General features: G+C 45.2%; 1 protein-coding gene across 1 annotated transcript in view; it reads left to right on the forward strand.

Moving 5' to 3' along the window:
* Positions 1 to 16,546, forward strand: part of LOC146822790 (uncharacterized) — a 388,769-nt gene that overhangs the window by 323,852 nt on the left and 48,371 nt on the right. Inside the window, exon 4 of the mRNA XM_085606585.1 lies at positions 4,689 to 4,785. Within this exon, the coding sequence (XP_085462711.1) occupies positions 4,689 to 4,785 (97 nt within the window). The remainder of the gene's footprint in view (positions 1 to 4,688; positions 4,786 to 16,546) is intronic.

Consider the following 16,546-nt stretch of genomic DNA (forward strand, 5'->3'; position numbering starts at 1 on the left):
GAAGATTTCATTAGGGATCCGGTCGTCATGCACATTAAGGACACCTCTATTCAGGATAGATTGTGGGTGAATGGCGACTCGAAATTAGCGATTGTTAGAAAGGCAGAAATGTCTAGCAGAAGTGCAAAAGAAGTTATGGTTGATGAAAATAATAAATCTAGCAATGTCGTAGCTAAGGTCGATAATACAAAAATTAAATCCAATTATAAAAAAAACAATTCTGTTAAAGAATACCCAATGGACTCCAACAAGTTCAGGTGCTATAGGTGCGACAGTGGTTAACATTTTGCAAATTTTAAGGGTTGCCCAGCAATTAAACAGAGGTGTTCTGTCTGCGGTGTCTTAGGCCATATTGTCAAGGCTTGTAGAAAAAGTAAAAATCAAAAAGTAAGGTGTGTTGAGTATGGTGAATTCAGTGAGAATGACCTTGACACTAAAGAGGGTGATTTTGAAAGTCGCTCTTGTTAAATATTACAGAAGGACAGTCTATCATTTTGAATATTGACAATAATTTAATCAAGAAAAAACCTATCTGTGAGATGACGATTGGGGGAGTACAGATACAAATTTACGCAGATTCAGGTTTTCCTTATTATATAATTAACAAGAGTGTATGGAAGTCTAAATTTATAGATAAACTTGGTCCCATGTTGTATCCTGGGGACATTAACCCGCAAGGGTATTCGGATGAGAAAATTGACATTCTTGGTTTTAGAGTACTGGTATTCAAATTTAAAGGTTGTGAATGTACTGCTAAATTATATGTATCCAAACACGGACCTTTCGTTCTAGGGTGGTTTGAACAATGAAAACTTGATATTATTCTCAATCCCAATAATCCAGACCCTGTCATGGTTATTGGGGAACCTAACCAATGTGGTAGCGCCATGTTGAGTAAGTTCCCTAATGTATTTAAAGATAGTATTGGGGAGTTGATTAATTTCAAACATAAAATCGTTTTAAAGGACAATGCATGCCCCAAAATTTACAAAGCAAGAAACATTCCTATTACAGTTAGGGATGAAGTCAAAAAAGAACTTGATATATTGGTAGAGAATGACATTATAGAGAGAGTTGAATCCTCTGAATGGGTCTCTCCCATTGTTGTGGCCAGACGTTCAAATGGGAATATCAGGTTATGTATTGATCTGCGCCATCTTAACAACAATATTGTAGTTGACCAATTCCCTCTTCCCCATATTTCTGAAATGCTAGCTTTGGTTGCTGGGGCTAAGTTTTTCTCATGTATTGATTTGTCATCTGCATACCACCAAATTGTTTTAGATGAAAATTGAAAGAAGTACACTGTTTTTATCACACCATTTGGGTGTTTTCAATTTAAGAGAATGCCATTCGGTCTTGCCTCAGCTTCTGCTGTGTTTCAACGGGTCATGCACAATATTTTTGGTGATTGTAAGAATGCAGTTTGTTTCCAAGATGATATACTTGTGTTTGGCAACAACAAATCTACTCATGATCAAGCTCTAGAGGTAGTCCTCAGTAGATTATCCATTAATGGCCTTACGGTTAAACATTGTAAGTGTAAATTTGGAGTTAACTCTGTTACATACCTAGGGCATATTCTATGTGCTGATGGTGTCAGACCTAAACCTGACCTTGTGGAAGCCATTCAACTTGCCCCTTCTCCTAGATCTAAAGATGACATCCGATCCTTTTTAGGGTTGACAGAATTTTATTCCAAATATGTACGAAATTTTTCTTGTAGGGTGTTTAACATTAGACAGCTTTTAAAAAATAAGAGCAAATTTTCATGGGAAGCGGAATGTGAAAAAGAGTTTATGGATGTCAAATCAGCTATTAGTAATGCTGCCGCATTGAATAATTTTGATCCTCAGCATCTTTGTATTGTCACCACTGATGGTAGTTCGAAGGGATTGGGAGCCGTTTTGTCTCAGAAAAGAGAAAATGGTAGTGAATCCACCATTGCATATGCGTCAAGAGCTTTAACCCTATCTGAAGAAAAATATTCCACAATTGAAAGAGAAACGTTAGCTGTGGTGTGGGCACTTGAACATTTTAGGGTGTTTGTATGGGGAAAAGAATGTGAGATCAAATCTGACCACAAACCTCTTGTATGATTACTCTCTACTGATGGTTTAATTAAAGCATCTGCTAGGATTGCACGTATGTCCATGAGATTACAAGATTTCATTTATAAGATGGTTTATGTTCCTGGTCGAGACAATGTCACAGCTGATTTTTTATCTAGACTCCCTTTACCCCTGAAAGAGTGCATTCAGAATACTTGGGATGACTTTCGCATTGCCTTGGTTCATGATGAGGGTGCGCTGCCTATTAAGGTTGAAGATTGGAACATTGAGTATTCCAAAGATAAAGTATTACAAGAAGTTCAGAAGTATTTAATTGGAGGTTGGCCCATTAAAAAGAATATTTCTCCTGAGTTGAGACACTTTTGGGAGGTGAAAGATGAATTGTCTTTTTCCGACTATACTATCTGGAGAGGTGATAAAGCCGTTCTTCCTTCCGGTTTGAGAGATATTATTGTCAAACATGGTCATGAAGCCCACAATGGCATCATCAGAACTAAACAGTCTGTCAAAAAGATGTTCTGGTGGCCTGGATTAGACATTTTTGTTGAACGAATTGTCAGAGAGTGTGTCCATTGTGCAAATGCTGACAAGTCTTTGTAGACTTTAAAACCTATTATGCAAGGACATCATATTCCTAATGGCCCTTGGGAAAGCATTGCTATGGACATTATGGGTCCAATCGGCTCATTGAGCAAATACATTGGTGCTGCCATTGACTTATTTTCTAAATGGCCTGTTGTAAAAGTAGTTGATAAGGTTAATACCGACACTGTTTTGCTATTCTTGGATGAGGTTTTTACAGAGGAAGACTTGCCTATACGTTTGATTACTGATAACGGTGTACAATTCTTATCCAATAAGGCGAAAGAATATTTTAGAAAGACTGGTGTTATTCATTGTACCACTTCACTATATAATCCAAGTGGTAATGGAATAATTGAGAGGTTCAACAGAGTACTTAAAGCTGCTATTCAAATGGTTGGTGTTAGTGATGGAAAGTGGGAGTGAAGGTAATGAAGACCATGTGGAAGTACAGGACCACTCCCAATGATATGACTAATTGTGCTCCTTTCGAGATTATCAGAGGTAGATTACCAAGGACAAAAGTCAATCCTTCTTGGCTTATTTCTTCCACCAAATGCCGCATAGATCTTGATAAAGTGAGGAAGAGATTAGAGAAGTCCCATTTTGTGAGCAAACATAGGTTTAACTTTAGTAGAAGTTTTAGATCAGATCCTAATGTAGAAGTAGGTATGTTTGTGAAAGTTAAGAAACCATGGAAGGTATCTAAAGGTGAAAGTCAGTTCATGGGTCCCTTTGTTGTGAAAGAAGTTTTGAAAAATGCTGTCAGACTTTCTAATGGTAAGGTGTGAAATTTGAACAAAATTGCTGTACTTAAAGGTGATAGAAAGTTGTATAAAGAGGTTCATTCTTCTCCTAAATAAAATCATGTTTTGAGGATATCCCACAAGAGTGTAGAGTTGATAATCACGACAATGGTAGTGTTGATAATAACAATAATTCACGTCAGAACATTTGTGATGATGTTGTGTTACCCTCCAACTCTATTAGCTCTGATGTCAGCCAAGACAATGGAAGTTTTTCAGAGACTAAACGTTTACCTAAAAAACCTGCATGGTTATCTGATTTTGTAACTCTTATTAAAAAAAATGTACTCATAATTTTTCTTCCTTTTCCCTTTCTCTTTCTTTGTGTTTTTTTTGTTTCTTTTGTTTGAGGGAGGAAGATGTGTTATGTTATTATGTGGTTGTCTGTACAAAAGTAAACATGTACAAATGTAAACATGTTGTTGGCACGGACCCCGTTTAGACTCTATTGATGTTCTAGAGTCTTGGGTCCGTGCCGTGGGGTTCTTGGAGGGCAGTTACTAGCCTGTCTGGGTCGTATGCGGATGTCATCTGGTGGTGCTGCGTATTTATAATAAACCTACATATCTACTTCATTGGAGTTTTGGCATCTTTCACAACACTGGTCCATGGAAATTACTGACAGGCAGTTATCCTCATACATTCCACATTACTACATTACACTATTGACAGAACAATGGCAGCATGGAGACCCTCTTACATGAGGGAAAACTATCTCCATCAATAGCATTGCAGCATAGTTGAAAGTTTTCTTCTTGTTCAAGGCCACAATGTGTATATTAAGTTTCAGACATATTATCTGAGAGGAAATCCTGGAAACTTTCCATTGTCCAGTAACAGTGCAATACACACATTCCTTTGGGAGAAGAACACACCTTTTGCTCAATCAAATGTTGTACCCATGGTACTCAACAAATGGACAGGTCATAATCCCCTCTATCAGTAGTGCTTCTTAAAGCTCCTTTTCTGTTGTGTAGCTCTCTCATACCAGGCTTCAAAAGTGATAAAATATGGTATATGATTATGGAGAATGACAAAGCAACATGGATGTATAAAGAGGTGTCAATGAATTGTTACACATATAATGTATTTTAGGTTAGGTTTGTAACTGAGGAAAATGCTAATTTTGTTTGCATCCAAAGTTAATTAACCGTATTTACCACATTCTCTAAAACTGAAAAGCTACTTTGTTTCACTGCTATTGGCTAAAACTGTGCTTTACAATCAGGTCAAGTTGTCGATCAGGATTCATTGGTGCATGCACTTCAGATTGGAAGCATTAAGGCTGCTGCACTAGATGTCACATATCCTGAACCACTGCCAGGGTGAGTGCTATCTAGAAATTGGTAAGAAAAAAGAAACTCCTTTGGTAAAACGATGGTCACACTGAATTAATGTATTACTTGTCCGAGTTTATGAAATTGCCAAAAATGTCTTGAAATTACAATTTGTGGGCCAGGTTTTAACCAGCTACCCACATATTATTATTTGGTTCTTCTACTCTAGAGTCACCCTACCCCATAGCCACTGTTATAAAACTAGTTAAGTCCTCTGTATTTAGTCCCTGAAGTTAACATCATAGCTAGACTTTCCCAATTGAGCTCATCAAAGCCAATTACCATAATCTTTGCACAGGTGAAAAAGTGGAACAGAGGCTGGTTGAATCATTTTTATTGCTTTTGTATGCAGCCTTTCTTTGTGTTTGAATGGGTGCCTTAAGGAGCGCGTGCCAGTGAAGTGGAGTGGTTTCAAACATGACCAAATTCATACCACTTATAGAAAATATTGAGGATGCTATAACCTTTAAAGATGATATGTGTCACAGCTCTGCCCAAAAAAGAAACATCTGAATCATACCCAGACTGCCCATTTTAGGAATCGCCTGAGCCGGGCATACGCTGTCACTTGAGAGACCTTTTATTAATGAAAAAAGACCTTAAAGAAGCTTAGAGCCCACCCATTTTTACCATTTGTTGGCTTCAACGTCACTCTCATACTTCACATTAGTCACCGCCTTCCTGCCACTGGCCCTTCCCCCTTACCCTCCTCCGGGTGTCCATGGTGCTGCCAACACCCACCTTCCATGGTCTTGCTTACCCCCCTCATGTTTCTTGCTCATCCCGCCCTCCTACTGCTGACCATCATTTTTCCTCCTGTCCATCCCCTCTTGTCCAGAGTTGCTTTTTCTCCCTTCCCAGTCTCCTCTTTCTTCTACAGTCTCCCTGATCATCACACATTCCATTGCCATCCTCCCATTGCTCCCCCACCCCACCTTGCCAGTCCCCTCCACTCTCTGCAGATCCATTGGAGGCAGGCAATCACTGCAGGACAACAAGCAACCATCTATTTTCTTCCAGTAATTGATTTTCTTCTTTTTCTATCCCTCTGACATATTTTGCTGCTCAGCAGCAGAGCTGTACCATCTCCTGCTATCCACCCCAGTATGTTCTAGTAACCCTCTAAAAGTAGACAGTCAAAACATGGTAAACTCATCTGTGAAGCAAAGCACCACAATTATAATATGAGGCCCGAGGGATCACTGGTAACTCAGGCAGCCCAGAGATTGCAAGGATGCAGTCCAGTGGCTGAGCCATGCATATATTACCGTGTTCTGGTTTGTTTGTAGATGTCTAGAGATGTCTGTGTGTACATGCATAAAAGGATTAACGTGCCTCTCTGCAGGAGATGATGTGTGAATGTCCTTGTGTGTGCAACGATTTATCTGTGTTCGTCTGCACGCAATGATGTCTGTTTCTGTATGTGATGGCATGTGTGTGCAAATGGAGGAACATCTGGATGTTTCTGTAGAGCGCAAATATGTGTGTACTTGCTCAAGATGGTTCACATGCATCTCTACAGGAGAGGAGGTGTGTGTGTGCAATTATTTAACCCAGATTACATCGCTATGCAAGGACGTGTGTTTCTAAATGACTTACCACATGTGCGTGTGAGAGTATATCTGTCTTGAGAACTCATCTGTGCATGTGTGCACTCAAAGATGTGTGTGTGTATGTGTGCATTCAAGGATATGTATGTGTTTATGGTGATGACCGATCTGTATGGATGTGTATGTATAGAGAATTCAGCTGCGTGTGTTTTAGTGTATATGAAGATTCTTCTTTGGGAGGCATTATCTGCATGTGTGTTTCTGTATATCCATGCAAAGATGAAGTTGGGTGTTATCTGTGAATGCCAGAATGCCTCTGTTTTAAATGTATGTGCATCAGTGGGCATGCACGTTATGTGTATGTTTGTGGGTTGGTGTTTCTGAGTGTGCATGCATGGATGCATGTGTGATGCTTGATCTGTTCTTTTATGCTGTGTTACCTGTATTTGTGTAGCATACATTTGCCTTAGGTGTGCCTTGTGAAATTGTGGCCTTTCTTGACTATTTATTTCCCCAATGCTTTTGTATATTGTACAGATCTGAGTTGATCTTGTGGCAGTTGTTGTGTCTAATGCATTGTGAGTAGTTTGTCGGGGGTGATGTAGAAACTGTATGTACTAGTCGTCCATTGTGTAAGGTGCTTCCTGGGGTTGGCTTTTTCATAGAAGTACTAATAGACCACTCGATGACCTCATAAATAGGTGGTTACCTTTGCAAGATTTCTTTATAACCCTATGGCTAGCCCACACTGCATTCAACTAAATCAAATTAATATTATATTAGTATCTTGATGTTAGGTGCCTCTTGAAGAGAGTATGGCCTCAAAATCCCAACTAAATAAAGCATGTATAGGATATAGGATACTATAAAAAATGAAGATATTTTATTCCATAATGCACTTTAAATGCAAACCTTTCTGTTCAAGTGGGTATCTATTCACAAGTACGACTGTCTATCAGTTTCAGTGTTCACTCCATAGATGGTAGGCAATAACATCTGAGCTTTCATTAAAGACATGACAGATCTCCCAGGGACAAGAGGCAGACAGGAGTAGGGAAGGCAGGAGTTCTCTTGGAGATCGATCCAGAATTAGTGAATTAGTCTTTAAATAGCTTAATAGGTCCTTTGTCAGGACAAATACCACATTGAGTAGACTACAAATATCATAGAACCCTTTGTCAAACAAAAACACCAACCTAGTGAACTCAGTTTCTAAAGCATTGAGAAAAATACACAAGGAATGAGAGGTAATGATAACACTCCTAATTATCCCCAAGAGACAGCCTATATCTAAAATGTGGCCGTCTTGACTCGTACATCTTCAGTGATGATTACCTAGTTACCTACACTGTGTCTGTTCTTGCAATCCCTTTCAAATTGTAACCTCCAGAACATAAGTTCTTCATGCTATACCTAAGTTAGTACCTGTATGCCAATGGTACATCATATTTGCAAAACTCTTCACATGTGTGGTGAGGATGCGGCATTATTTTGCGAGGTTACATCTTGATAAAGGGCACATAATGAATGTAAATTCATTAAATAGGAGATAGGGCAAGACTCTATTGAGCCACTCTTTGATCGAAAATACATTCAGTCCAAGGAGAATGCAATTTAAAATAAGGCAAAGTCACAGATCAACATCTGACAACTGCATCATCCCTCAACAAGACAGAGTAAATGCTTGAATAAAAGGTTTAGCAGGACTCAATTGGCGGAGCACAACAGCTATGAATGTCGAATGGTCTACTGGACAGCAATTCAATGAATCACATGAACAACCTGCATTATCATGACCTAGGCTTGTGCAAATGGAATTATCAGATGAAGGGTGCATTTTGGTGAGAACATTGAAGGCCTGTGTTAGACTTGGCATCTGTTGGCATGTTTCCCCTGAGGTTTTGCTTTCTGACCTCCCGGTTTTGACTGGTGTAACGTTTCTGCGTACTTTTCGCACTGCTGATCAGTGGCAAAGCGCGAGTGCTCCTGTAATAAATTGTGTTATGGATTGGTGTTTCCATGATCAGATATTTGATTTGCTCGCTAGTCCCTAGTAAACTGCACTGAGTGTGCCAGGGCCGGTGAATCAAATGCTACTCGTGGGTCTGCAGCACTGATTGTGCCACCCACGTGAGTAGCTCTAAAAAGGTAACTTAGACCTGCCAATGCAGAGTCTGCGTGCAGTTTGTAACTGCCATGTCGACTTGGCAAGTGCCCACACTGGCTAAACCCTAACCTTCCCTTTTCTTACATGTCAGGCACCCCTAAGGTAGGCCCAAGGTACCCCTGCAGGCAGGGTGCAATGTATGTGAAAGGTAGGACATGCCCTGGTGTGTGTGGTATGTCCTGGTAGTGAACTACAGCCAATTTTGTCGTTCACTATTGCAAGGCTACCTGTTCCCCATAGAACAAAGAGTGGGAAGTTTGTTTATAACATCGTATAAACATAACTGGCCCGGGGAATTAGGTAGGAAAATGAAATTTAGTATGCCTGAACTCAGAATCTAAAAATGCATCTTTTAGTGAAGGTGATTTTTACATTCTGCGTTCTTTTAGAAAGTAGGTATATTCTTGCTCAGCCATCCCCTATGCCTCTGCTGGAATGTGAATTGCCTGTCTGGGTTTTGGGTGAAAGAAGGCTGGGGAGCAGGAGTGGCTCCAGATAGTCTAGGTAGGTCAGGAAAGGGCTGAATAGACCTGGGCTGCGATGGGGGAGGGGGAGGAGATTTCCTTGCACCTCAAAGGGCCTGACTCTGACAATGCCGTCTCCACCTCCGGCCAGGAAATCACACCAGAGAAGGCCAAACTGGTGCTGGCTGGGCACAGACACTCTCTGCCTAAGAGATCAAAGGATTTTTGGGATACAAATATCATGGCCCAGACCCCTGAATTTTAGAACTCTTATGGATCAAGAAGACTGCCCAGAAGAAGAGCCGGAGAAGCTGTGAGGAGGAACTACCACATTGCTGCGTGCTTTGCTGTGTTGGCCTGCGGTGGCTGCTTCTGTCTTGGGCTGTGAAAGGACTGTACTGAACTTTCTGCAATCTACTTCGCGAGTCTCTCCAAGGGCTTGAGGTAGAGCTTGCCCCCTGTTCAAGAAGTCTCAGTAACAGCAAAGACTTCAAGCTCTTCTGCCCTCAGCACTGGGGACTGTGCGTTTTGTGCTGCAACAGAAGAAAACCAACCCGACTACGTCTACGATACCACTGATGACTCCGTGTCCTGAAGGCACTGCCGCAATGCCGCACCACGACCCTGGTCTCACCGACGAAGCCTGATGACGCTTCCACTGAGCGGCTTCTCGCACCGCGACCTGTGGGCACCGCACTCCGCACCTCCTCGCTTCACAACGATGCCTTGGCACCGCAGAGGGCACCGCTGCACCACGACCCTGGTCTCACTGACGCCACCAACGAGCCGCTGCTCGCACCGTGACCTGTTGGCACCGCACTCCGCACCGCCTCGCTTCATGATGATGCCTTGGTATCCCTGACGACGATGCTCCACACTGAAATCGACGCCGCTGCTTGCACCGTGGTTCAAAGGCACCACTCATAAATTTACACGACGCACCGCCCTCATCCTGCACCGCAGCCTTGGCCTACCAAAGCCGGTGCCATCGACTTCAGTTTGTCAGCCGACGACAGCGCTTAAGCAACGACGATGACGCTGCTTGCAGTGTGACCTGCTAGCACCGCGACGAGCACCGCCTTCACCTCGCACCGCAACCCTGGTCGTACTGATGACCCCATCTGACACTGCCAAGGAGCCGCTGTTCTCACCACAACCTGAGGGCACCGCACGCTGCCCCGCTGCACTTCGCACCGCAGCACACGATGCCTGCCGACGTCAGCGCTCCTGACTCCAACAGAGAGGAGATCGACCTGCAACGCTTGTGACTTCGAGGGCCCGACGACTCCTGCACCGACCTCCGGAACCGACGCCTATGGACGCCATGTTTTCAGAAGCTCAACGAGAGGTCGCCTGCGCCCTACATTTCTAAAAGGTACTGTTTGCGGGTCTTCCCGACACTGTAGCTGGCACGCGACTTCGCGTTCAGCCAGAACTATTTGGATTTGTTTGCTCACTACGCCGTAATAGCCCCGGACAGAGCTATCGACATCAAGGAACTGTTTTTCCAACGTATTTTGATAACTGTAGATTTTTTAAACTGTATTGTGGATTTTTATCATTTTTGGTCTTGTCTTAAACTCTTAAAGTATATAAAAATATTGGATATTTTTCTAAACTGGTGTGGTGTCCTTTTGTAGTGCTTGCACTGCATTACTGTTGGTTATGTGCAAATGCTTTACACACTGCCTCTAAGATAAGCCTGACTGCTCGTGCCAAGCTACCAAGGGCGACAGCAGGGGTTCTTTTAGAAGTGTAACTCCCTTACCCTGACTAGTAAGAAGGGTCCCTATTTGGACAAAGGTGCAAGCCCTTGCCACCTAGAGACCCCCATTTCTAACATTGGTTGTCAGCAGTGAGGATAGGACTTGCGTTTGCACTTGACTTACAGTGATTGGTGTACACTACTACCATATCGCAGACCATTACGTGCCACATACTGGTTCTCTTTCTTTTTGGCCTATTTTTGATCTTGCCAGTTTGAACTTGCTACTTCATCATGACAGAATCAAGAGCATCATCTGTTGCATCCCTAGAAATTGTCTTTGAGGAGGATAGGTTGGAATACTACAATGTTAGGGAATTGAAATCAATTTCCAAGAACCTAAAAGTGGAAGTCAGAGGCCTCACTAGCAAGGATGAGCTACAAAAGGCGCTGAGGGCTTGGGTAGTAGCGAGACATGCCAGCGAGCAGTCTGGTGATCTCGGTGGAGAGGCGGAAGAGCCTATTCCTAGGGTGGATGTGCTTTTGGGAGGGGGAACCCTCCAGGCCAGGCAGTAGTGGCCTGTCCCCAGAAGGGCTGGAGGACAGGCGGGAAGCAAGGAGAGTTGCAGTAGAACTGGAGAAGCTTAAGTTAGCCATGGAAGAGAAAAGAATGATGCTAGATCACAAGATCAGGATAAATGAGCAGGATCAGAAAGTAGAGCCAGCTCAGATGGTGGCAGCAACCCGTCAAGACAGGCATACAGAATTGTGCACATCCCTAAGAATGTAGGCAAAGAATTTAAGAAGGGGGATGACATACAAAGGTGGTTTCAGGTGTACGAGCCAGCAATCCCCATGAATGGGGTCCCTGAGGAGAATTGGGGAGCAGGATTGTGGCCTCTCTTCCCAGAAGAAGCAGGGGATACTTTATTAGCTTTGGGTAAGGGGTATCACGTCATCTATCCAGACATGAAGTACGCCCTTCTCACTAAGTATGGTCTTACTCCTGAAAAGTACCGGGATCAGTTCAGGTCCAGTAAGAAGTCTGATGCCCACACTTGGTTGGAATGTGTAGATGTGTTTTGCCGGTCAAAGGATGGTTGGGTGAAGGGCAGTAATGTGACAGATTTTCAGGGGCTCTACAATTTGATTGCATGGGAGCACTTGTCTAAAGGGCCCCAAACTAACACCCAGAGTAAAGGTTCCCATCCCCCTGGAGATAAGAATCAAGGGATCTAGTCAGGAAAGCCTGCTGAGATCGGCCCTGCAAGTGTTTTGCATGTGACCAGGTGGGGCACATGAAGGGGGACCCTAGTTGCTGAAAGGGGCACAGCCACCCACCGGTGGGCAGTCCAATGTGTTGGCTAGTGTAACGCTTGGGGAGGAGGAGTACCCACAGGAGGGTGGGGAGCCTAAAGAAATGACCCTCGTCTCACTAGGGGACAGTGGGATGGTCCCAGGAAACCAGGTGCCCCCTAACACAAACAAATAAAGCACCTGGGTGGCCATCAATGGGAAAAGGGTAGAGGCTCTCAGAGATATGGGAGCCAGTGTGACCTCAATCCGGTGTCACCTGGTCTCTGAGAAGCAGGTAGTCCCAGGGGCATTCCACCAAGTATTTGCGGTGGACAATTCAGAGCATCAGTGTCTGGTGGCGCAGGTTCCCTTCAAGTGGGAGGGGGGTCTCAGGTCCCTTGAGGGTAGTTGTGAGACCTTCCATGCCTGTAGATTGTCTGCTAGGTAATGACCTGGAGCAGTCCTTATGGAAGGATGTTGAGCTCAGGTCTCACTTGGAGATGCTTGGGTTGCCAGAGTGGGCATGCGTGTCCACTCGGTCAATGGCGGCCAGAGAGGGTGATCAAGGAGGCTTGAAGCCTGAAACAGTGGCCCAAGTCTCCACCAAGAAAAAGAGCAAGGGGCGCAGGAAACCGGCCCCTGAAGTTCCCACGGACCAGGAGGAGGCATACCTTGAGGGGGACGCCCCGGTGCCTACAGGGAAGCAGGTAGCTGAACTGGGGGACATCTCTGAGCTGACCCATTGGCAGCAAGAAGGGGGTCCCACCAGGGAGGAATTCTGCAAGGAGCAGAAAGAGTGCCCTTCCCTAGAGGGTCTGCGGTGGCAGGCTGCAGACCAGGCAGCCAGTGATCAGTCCGGATCACATTGGATCTACTGGAAGAATGATCTCCTGTATAGTGAGCCTAAGGTCGCTGAGCCTGGGTCAGCCCATGTGCCGGTGGTACCCCAGCATTTCAGGACCTTCCTACTGGGTCTGGCTCATGACATGCCTTTGGCAGGACATTTGGGGCAGGACAAGACCTTTGACAGGCTTGTCACCCACTTTTTCTGGCCCCAAATGCGAAGGCAGTCAGGTGGACATTGCAGGTCTTGCCAAACGTGCCACGCAAGTGGTAAGAGTGGGAGGAAGGTCAAAGCTCCTCTCCAACCTTTTCCAGTTGTTGGAGCACCCTTTGAAAAGGTTGGGATGGACATTGTGGGGCCACTGGATCCCAAGACAGCCATGGGCAACAGGTACATCCTGGTCCTGGTGGACCATGCCACCCGGAGGCAATCCCTCTCAGGACAACGATGGCACCAGTGGTAGACCGGGCGTTAATGGGGATATTTTCCCGAGTGGGGTTCCCCAGAGAGGTGGTTTCTGACAGGGGGACCAATTTCATATCCAAGTATATGACATCCCTGTGGAAGGAGTGTGGTGTAACCTACAAGTTCACCACCCCTTACCACCCACAAGGTAACGGTCTGGTAGAGAGATTCAACAGGCCTTGAAAGGCATGATTAAGGGTCTAACAGAACCCATGAGGCGTAAGTGGGACGTCCTCTTGTGGTGCCTTCTCTTTGCATACAGGGAGGTACCACAGAAGTATCCTGGGTTCAGTCTCTTTGAGCTTCTGTATGTTCACCCTGTGAGAGGACCTCTGAGTTTAGTGAAGGAAGGCTGGGAGGCAGCTCCGAGGAAAACTCCCCAGGATGTGTTTAGTTACATGCTGGCCTTCAGGAACCAAACTGCCCACTTCAGGAAACTTGCTGAGGGGAACGTAGAAGCAAGCCAGGAAGAAAAGTGTGGGTCATGGCCCCAGTGGAACCTTGAGCCTTCCAGAACAAGTGGACTGGGCCATTTGAGGTGGTGGAGCGCAAAAGTGATGTCACCTACCTGGTGGATTTGCGGGCTCCAAGGAACCCTTTGAGGGTCCTCCACGTGAACTGCCTCAAGCCCCAATTCGAGAGGTCCAATGTGAGAATGCTCTTGGCGACAGATGATGGGGTAGAAGAGGAGAGTGAGCCTCTCCCTGACCTCCTGTCTGCCAAGGAAGGCAAAGGGTCAGCGGAAGGTGTGATCCTCTCCCCTACACTGACCGAAGAGCAGCAAAGTGACTGTCACCGGTTGTTGGGGCAGTTTGCCCCACTGTTCTCCCTGACCCCAGGTGTTACTCACTGGTGTACCCATGACGTGGACACCGGTGACAGGCCGCCTGTGAAGCACAAGCTTTACAGGTTGACTGACTGGGTCAAGGCCAGCATCAAAGAGAAGGTCTCTAAGATTTTGGCGTTAGGGGTGGTCGAGCCTTCCAACAGTCCTTGGGCCAGCCCAGTGGTCTTGGTCCCAAAGGCTGTTGCACCCGGTGCCACTCCAGAACTGCGGTTTTGTGTGGACTACCGTGGGCTCAATGCCGTCACCCGGACTGACGCACACCCCATCCCCAGAGCTGATGAGCTCATTAATCGGTTGGGAGCTGCCAAGTTTCTCAGCATGTTTGATTTAAAGTCTTGGTACTGGCAGATTGCTTTAACCGATGGGGCCAAGGAGAGGTCAGCATTTTCAACCCCAGAAGGACATTACCAGTTCCGGGTGATGCCCTTTGGGTTGAAGAATGCCCCTGCCACCTTTCAGAGGTTGGTCAACCAGGTGTTGGCTGGGCTGGAGGATTTCAGCGCCGCCTACCTGGATGACAAAGCAGTGTTCAGTTCCAGCTGGGAAGAACACCTGCAGCACCTCGATGAAGTGTTGAAGGCGCTGCAGAGGGCAGGCCTCACGATCAAGGCCAGTAAGTGCCAGATCGGGCAGGGTTCGGTGGTGTACTAGGGACACATGATCACCATTTATGTGTAAATATTTCACCTTGTATTGACAGCCTTGATCTACTACGTATGTAAATGTATTTGAATGATTTAATTCAGATAAAATAACACAGTAGACTTTTGAGTTACGTGTTTATTGGTTACCAAGTTTTTTTCCTTTGTTCAGGCGGTTGAGATACTGATATCATTAATTGAAAATATGACACACTTGTGACACTCTGTGCACTGATAAGTAACAGACTTTAACCCGACAGAACCATTCTTTGTTTATTTATGTATACCAAGGTTCTGAGTGACACAGGGTCATCCCATTTTTGTTAATCCTCTAAGATAAGCCTGACTGCTCGTGCCAAGCTACCAAGGGGTTGAGCAGGGGTTATTTCAGGAGTGTAACTCCCTTACCCTGACTAGGAAGAAGGGTCCCTATTTGGACAAAGGTGCAAGCCCTTGCCAACTAGAGACCCCCATTTCTAACAGCCTGTCTGATCATCAACCAGGTTACTTATTATTATTACTTGATAAACAATGTTAATGACACAATGGGCATAATTTTAATTTTAGATCAACTAGAACTCTATAGGCAGGCAGAGCATCTGCTCTGCCAACATTGCAGTTCCCCACCTTAATTAGAGGTGAAGGGTTGCAGCAATAGAGCCTAATCTAGCTCTGCCTCTATATATTTGACAATCAGCTCATGACCCTCACAGTGATGGCTGCCCTGCCTTACTTGCGTCGGTCTCTATATTTCCATGCCCTGGACCACCATGCAAGGAATGGTACTCCGGGGCAGAATCATTAAGCTATCATCCAATGCATTTGCGAATGTATATACTTTAAAAAAACAAGCTCAAATTTAGGTAACTTGTTCCTTTAAAACATTGTTTTTTTGATTTGGTTTAACCCCTTCTGTGCCCATGACGAGCTGGACTCGTCATGGAGCACAGTCGCGCTGTGCCCATGACGAGTCCAGCTCGTCATGGCACCCACCCACGGGGGAAGCGCTGGAGCTCCCCCCGTGAGTGGTCGATCTTTTTTTTTTTTACTGGGAATTTTTCAAATTTGGATCCATTTCACAGGGAAGCAACAACAGGCACACACGAACGAAGCCGAGCCTCGTGGCATTCCTGGGCATACCAAAGTGCCCCCACCCTAACCCAAACCCACCGATGCAAAAATCATGCTGCTGCACTTTGGATTTGAAAAATTAAAAAGAAGGGCATTACTCTGCATTTTTGGATCCATTTCACAGGGAAGCAACTAGAAAGACAAGCGTTTTTCAAATTTGAATCCATATCACAGGGAAGCAACAACAGCCACACACGAACGAAGCCGAGCCTCTGGCATGCCTGGGCATACCAAAGTGCCCCACCCTAACCCAAACCCACCGATGCAAAAAAAAACCCTCCCCAGCCCCAAAACTCACCTTTACTCTCCGACGCGCAGGAAGCAAATGGCTTCCTGCGCCTCGGAGAGCAAACGGGAAACCTCCAATGACGTCAGCGCGGCTCGCACGCTGACGTCATTGATGACGCGGGGGGGCGGGGGGAGTTGTGGCATCGCCGGGCTCACTCAAATTTCCCACCTCCCAGTGTTCCCCTGGGTCTCCCGGTAAAAATGGTGCTTCACTTGTGTGGGAGGCCAAAGTACCCGCGAAGAGGCAAGGGCCCAAAACGTAGTGATGCGACATCAACATTGCCTATCCAAAAAAATGTTTGGGCCCTTGCCTGTCGCGGGAACTTGGGCCTCCCACACAAGTGAGGCACC

The sequence above is a fragment of the Triturus cristatus genome, chromosome 5_2 (genome assembly GCF_964204655.1).
Source record: "Triturus cristatus chromosome 5_2, aTriCri1.1, whole genome shotgun sequence".
In the NCBI taxonomy this organism is placed as follows: Eukaryota; Metazoa; Chordata; class Amphibia; order Caudata; family Salamandridae; genus Triturus; species Triturus cristatus.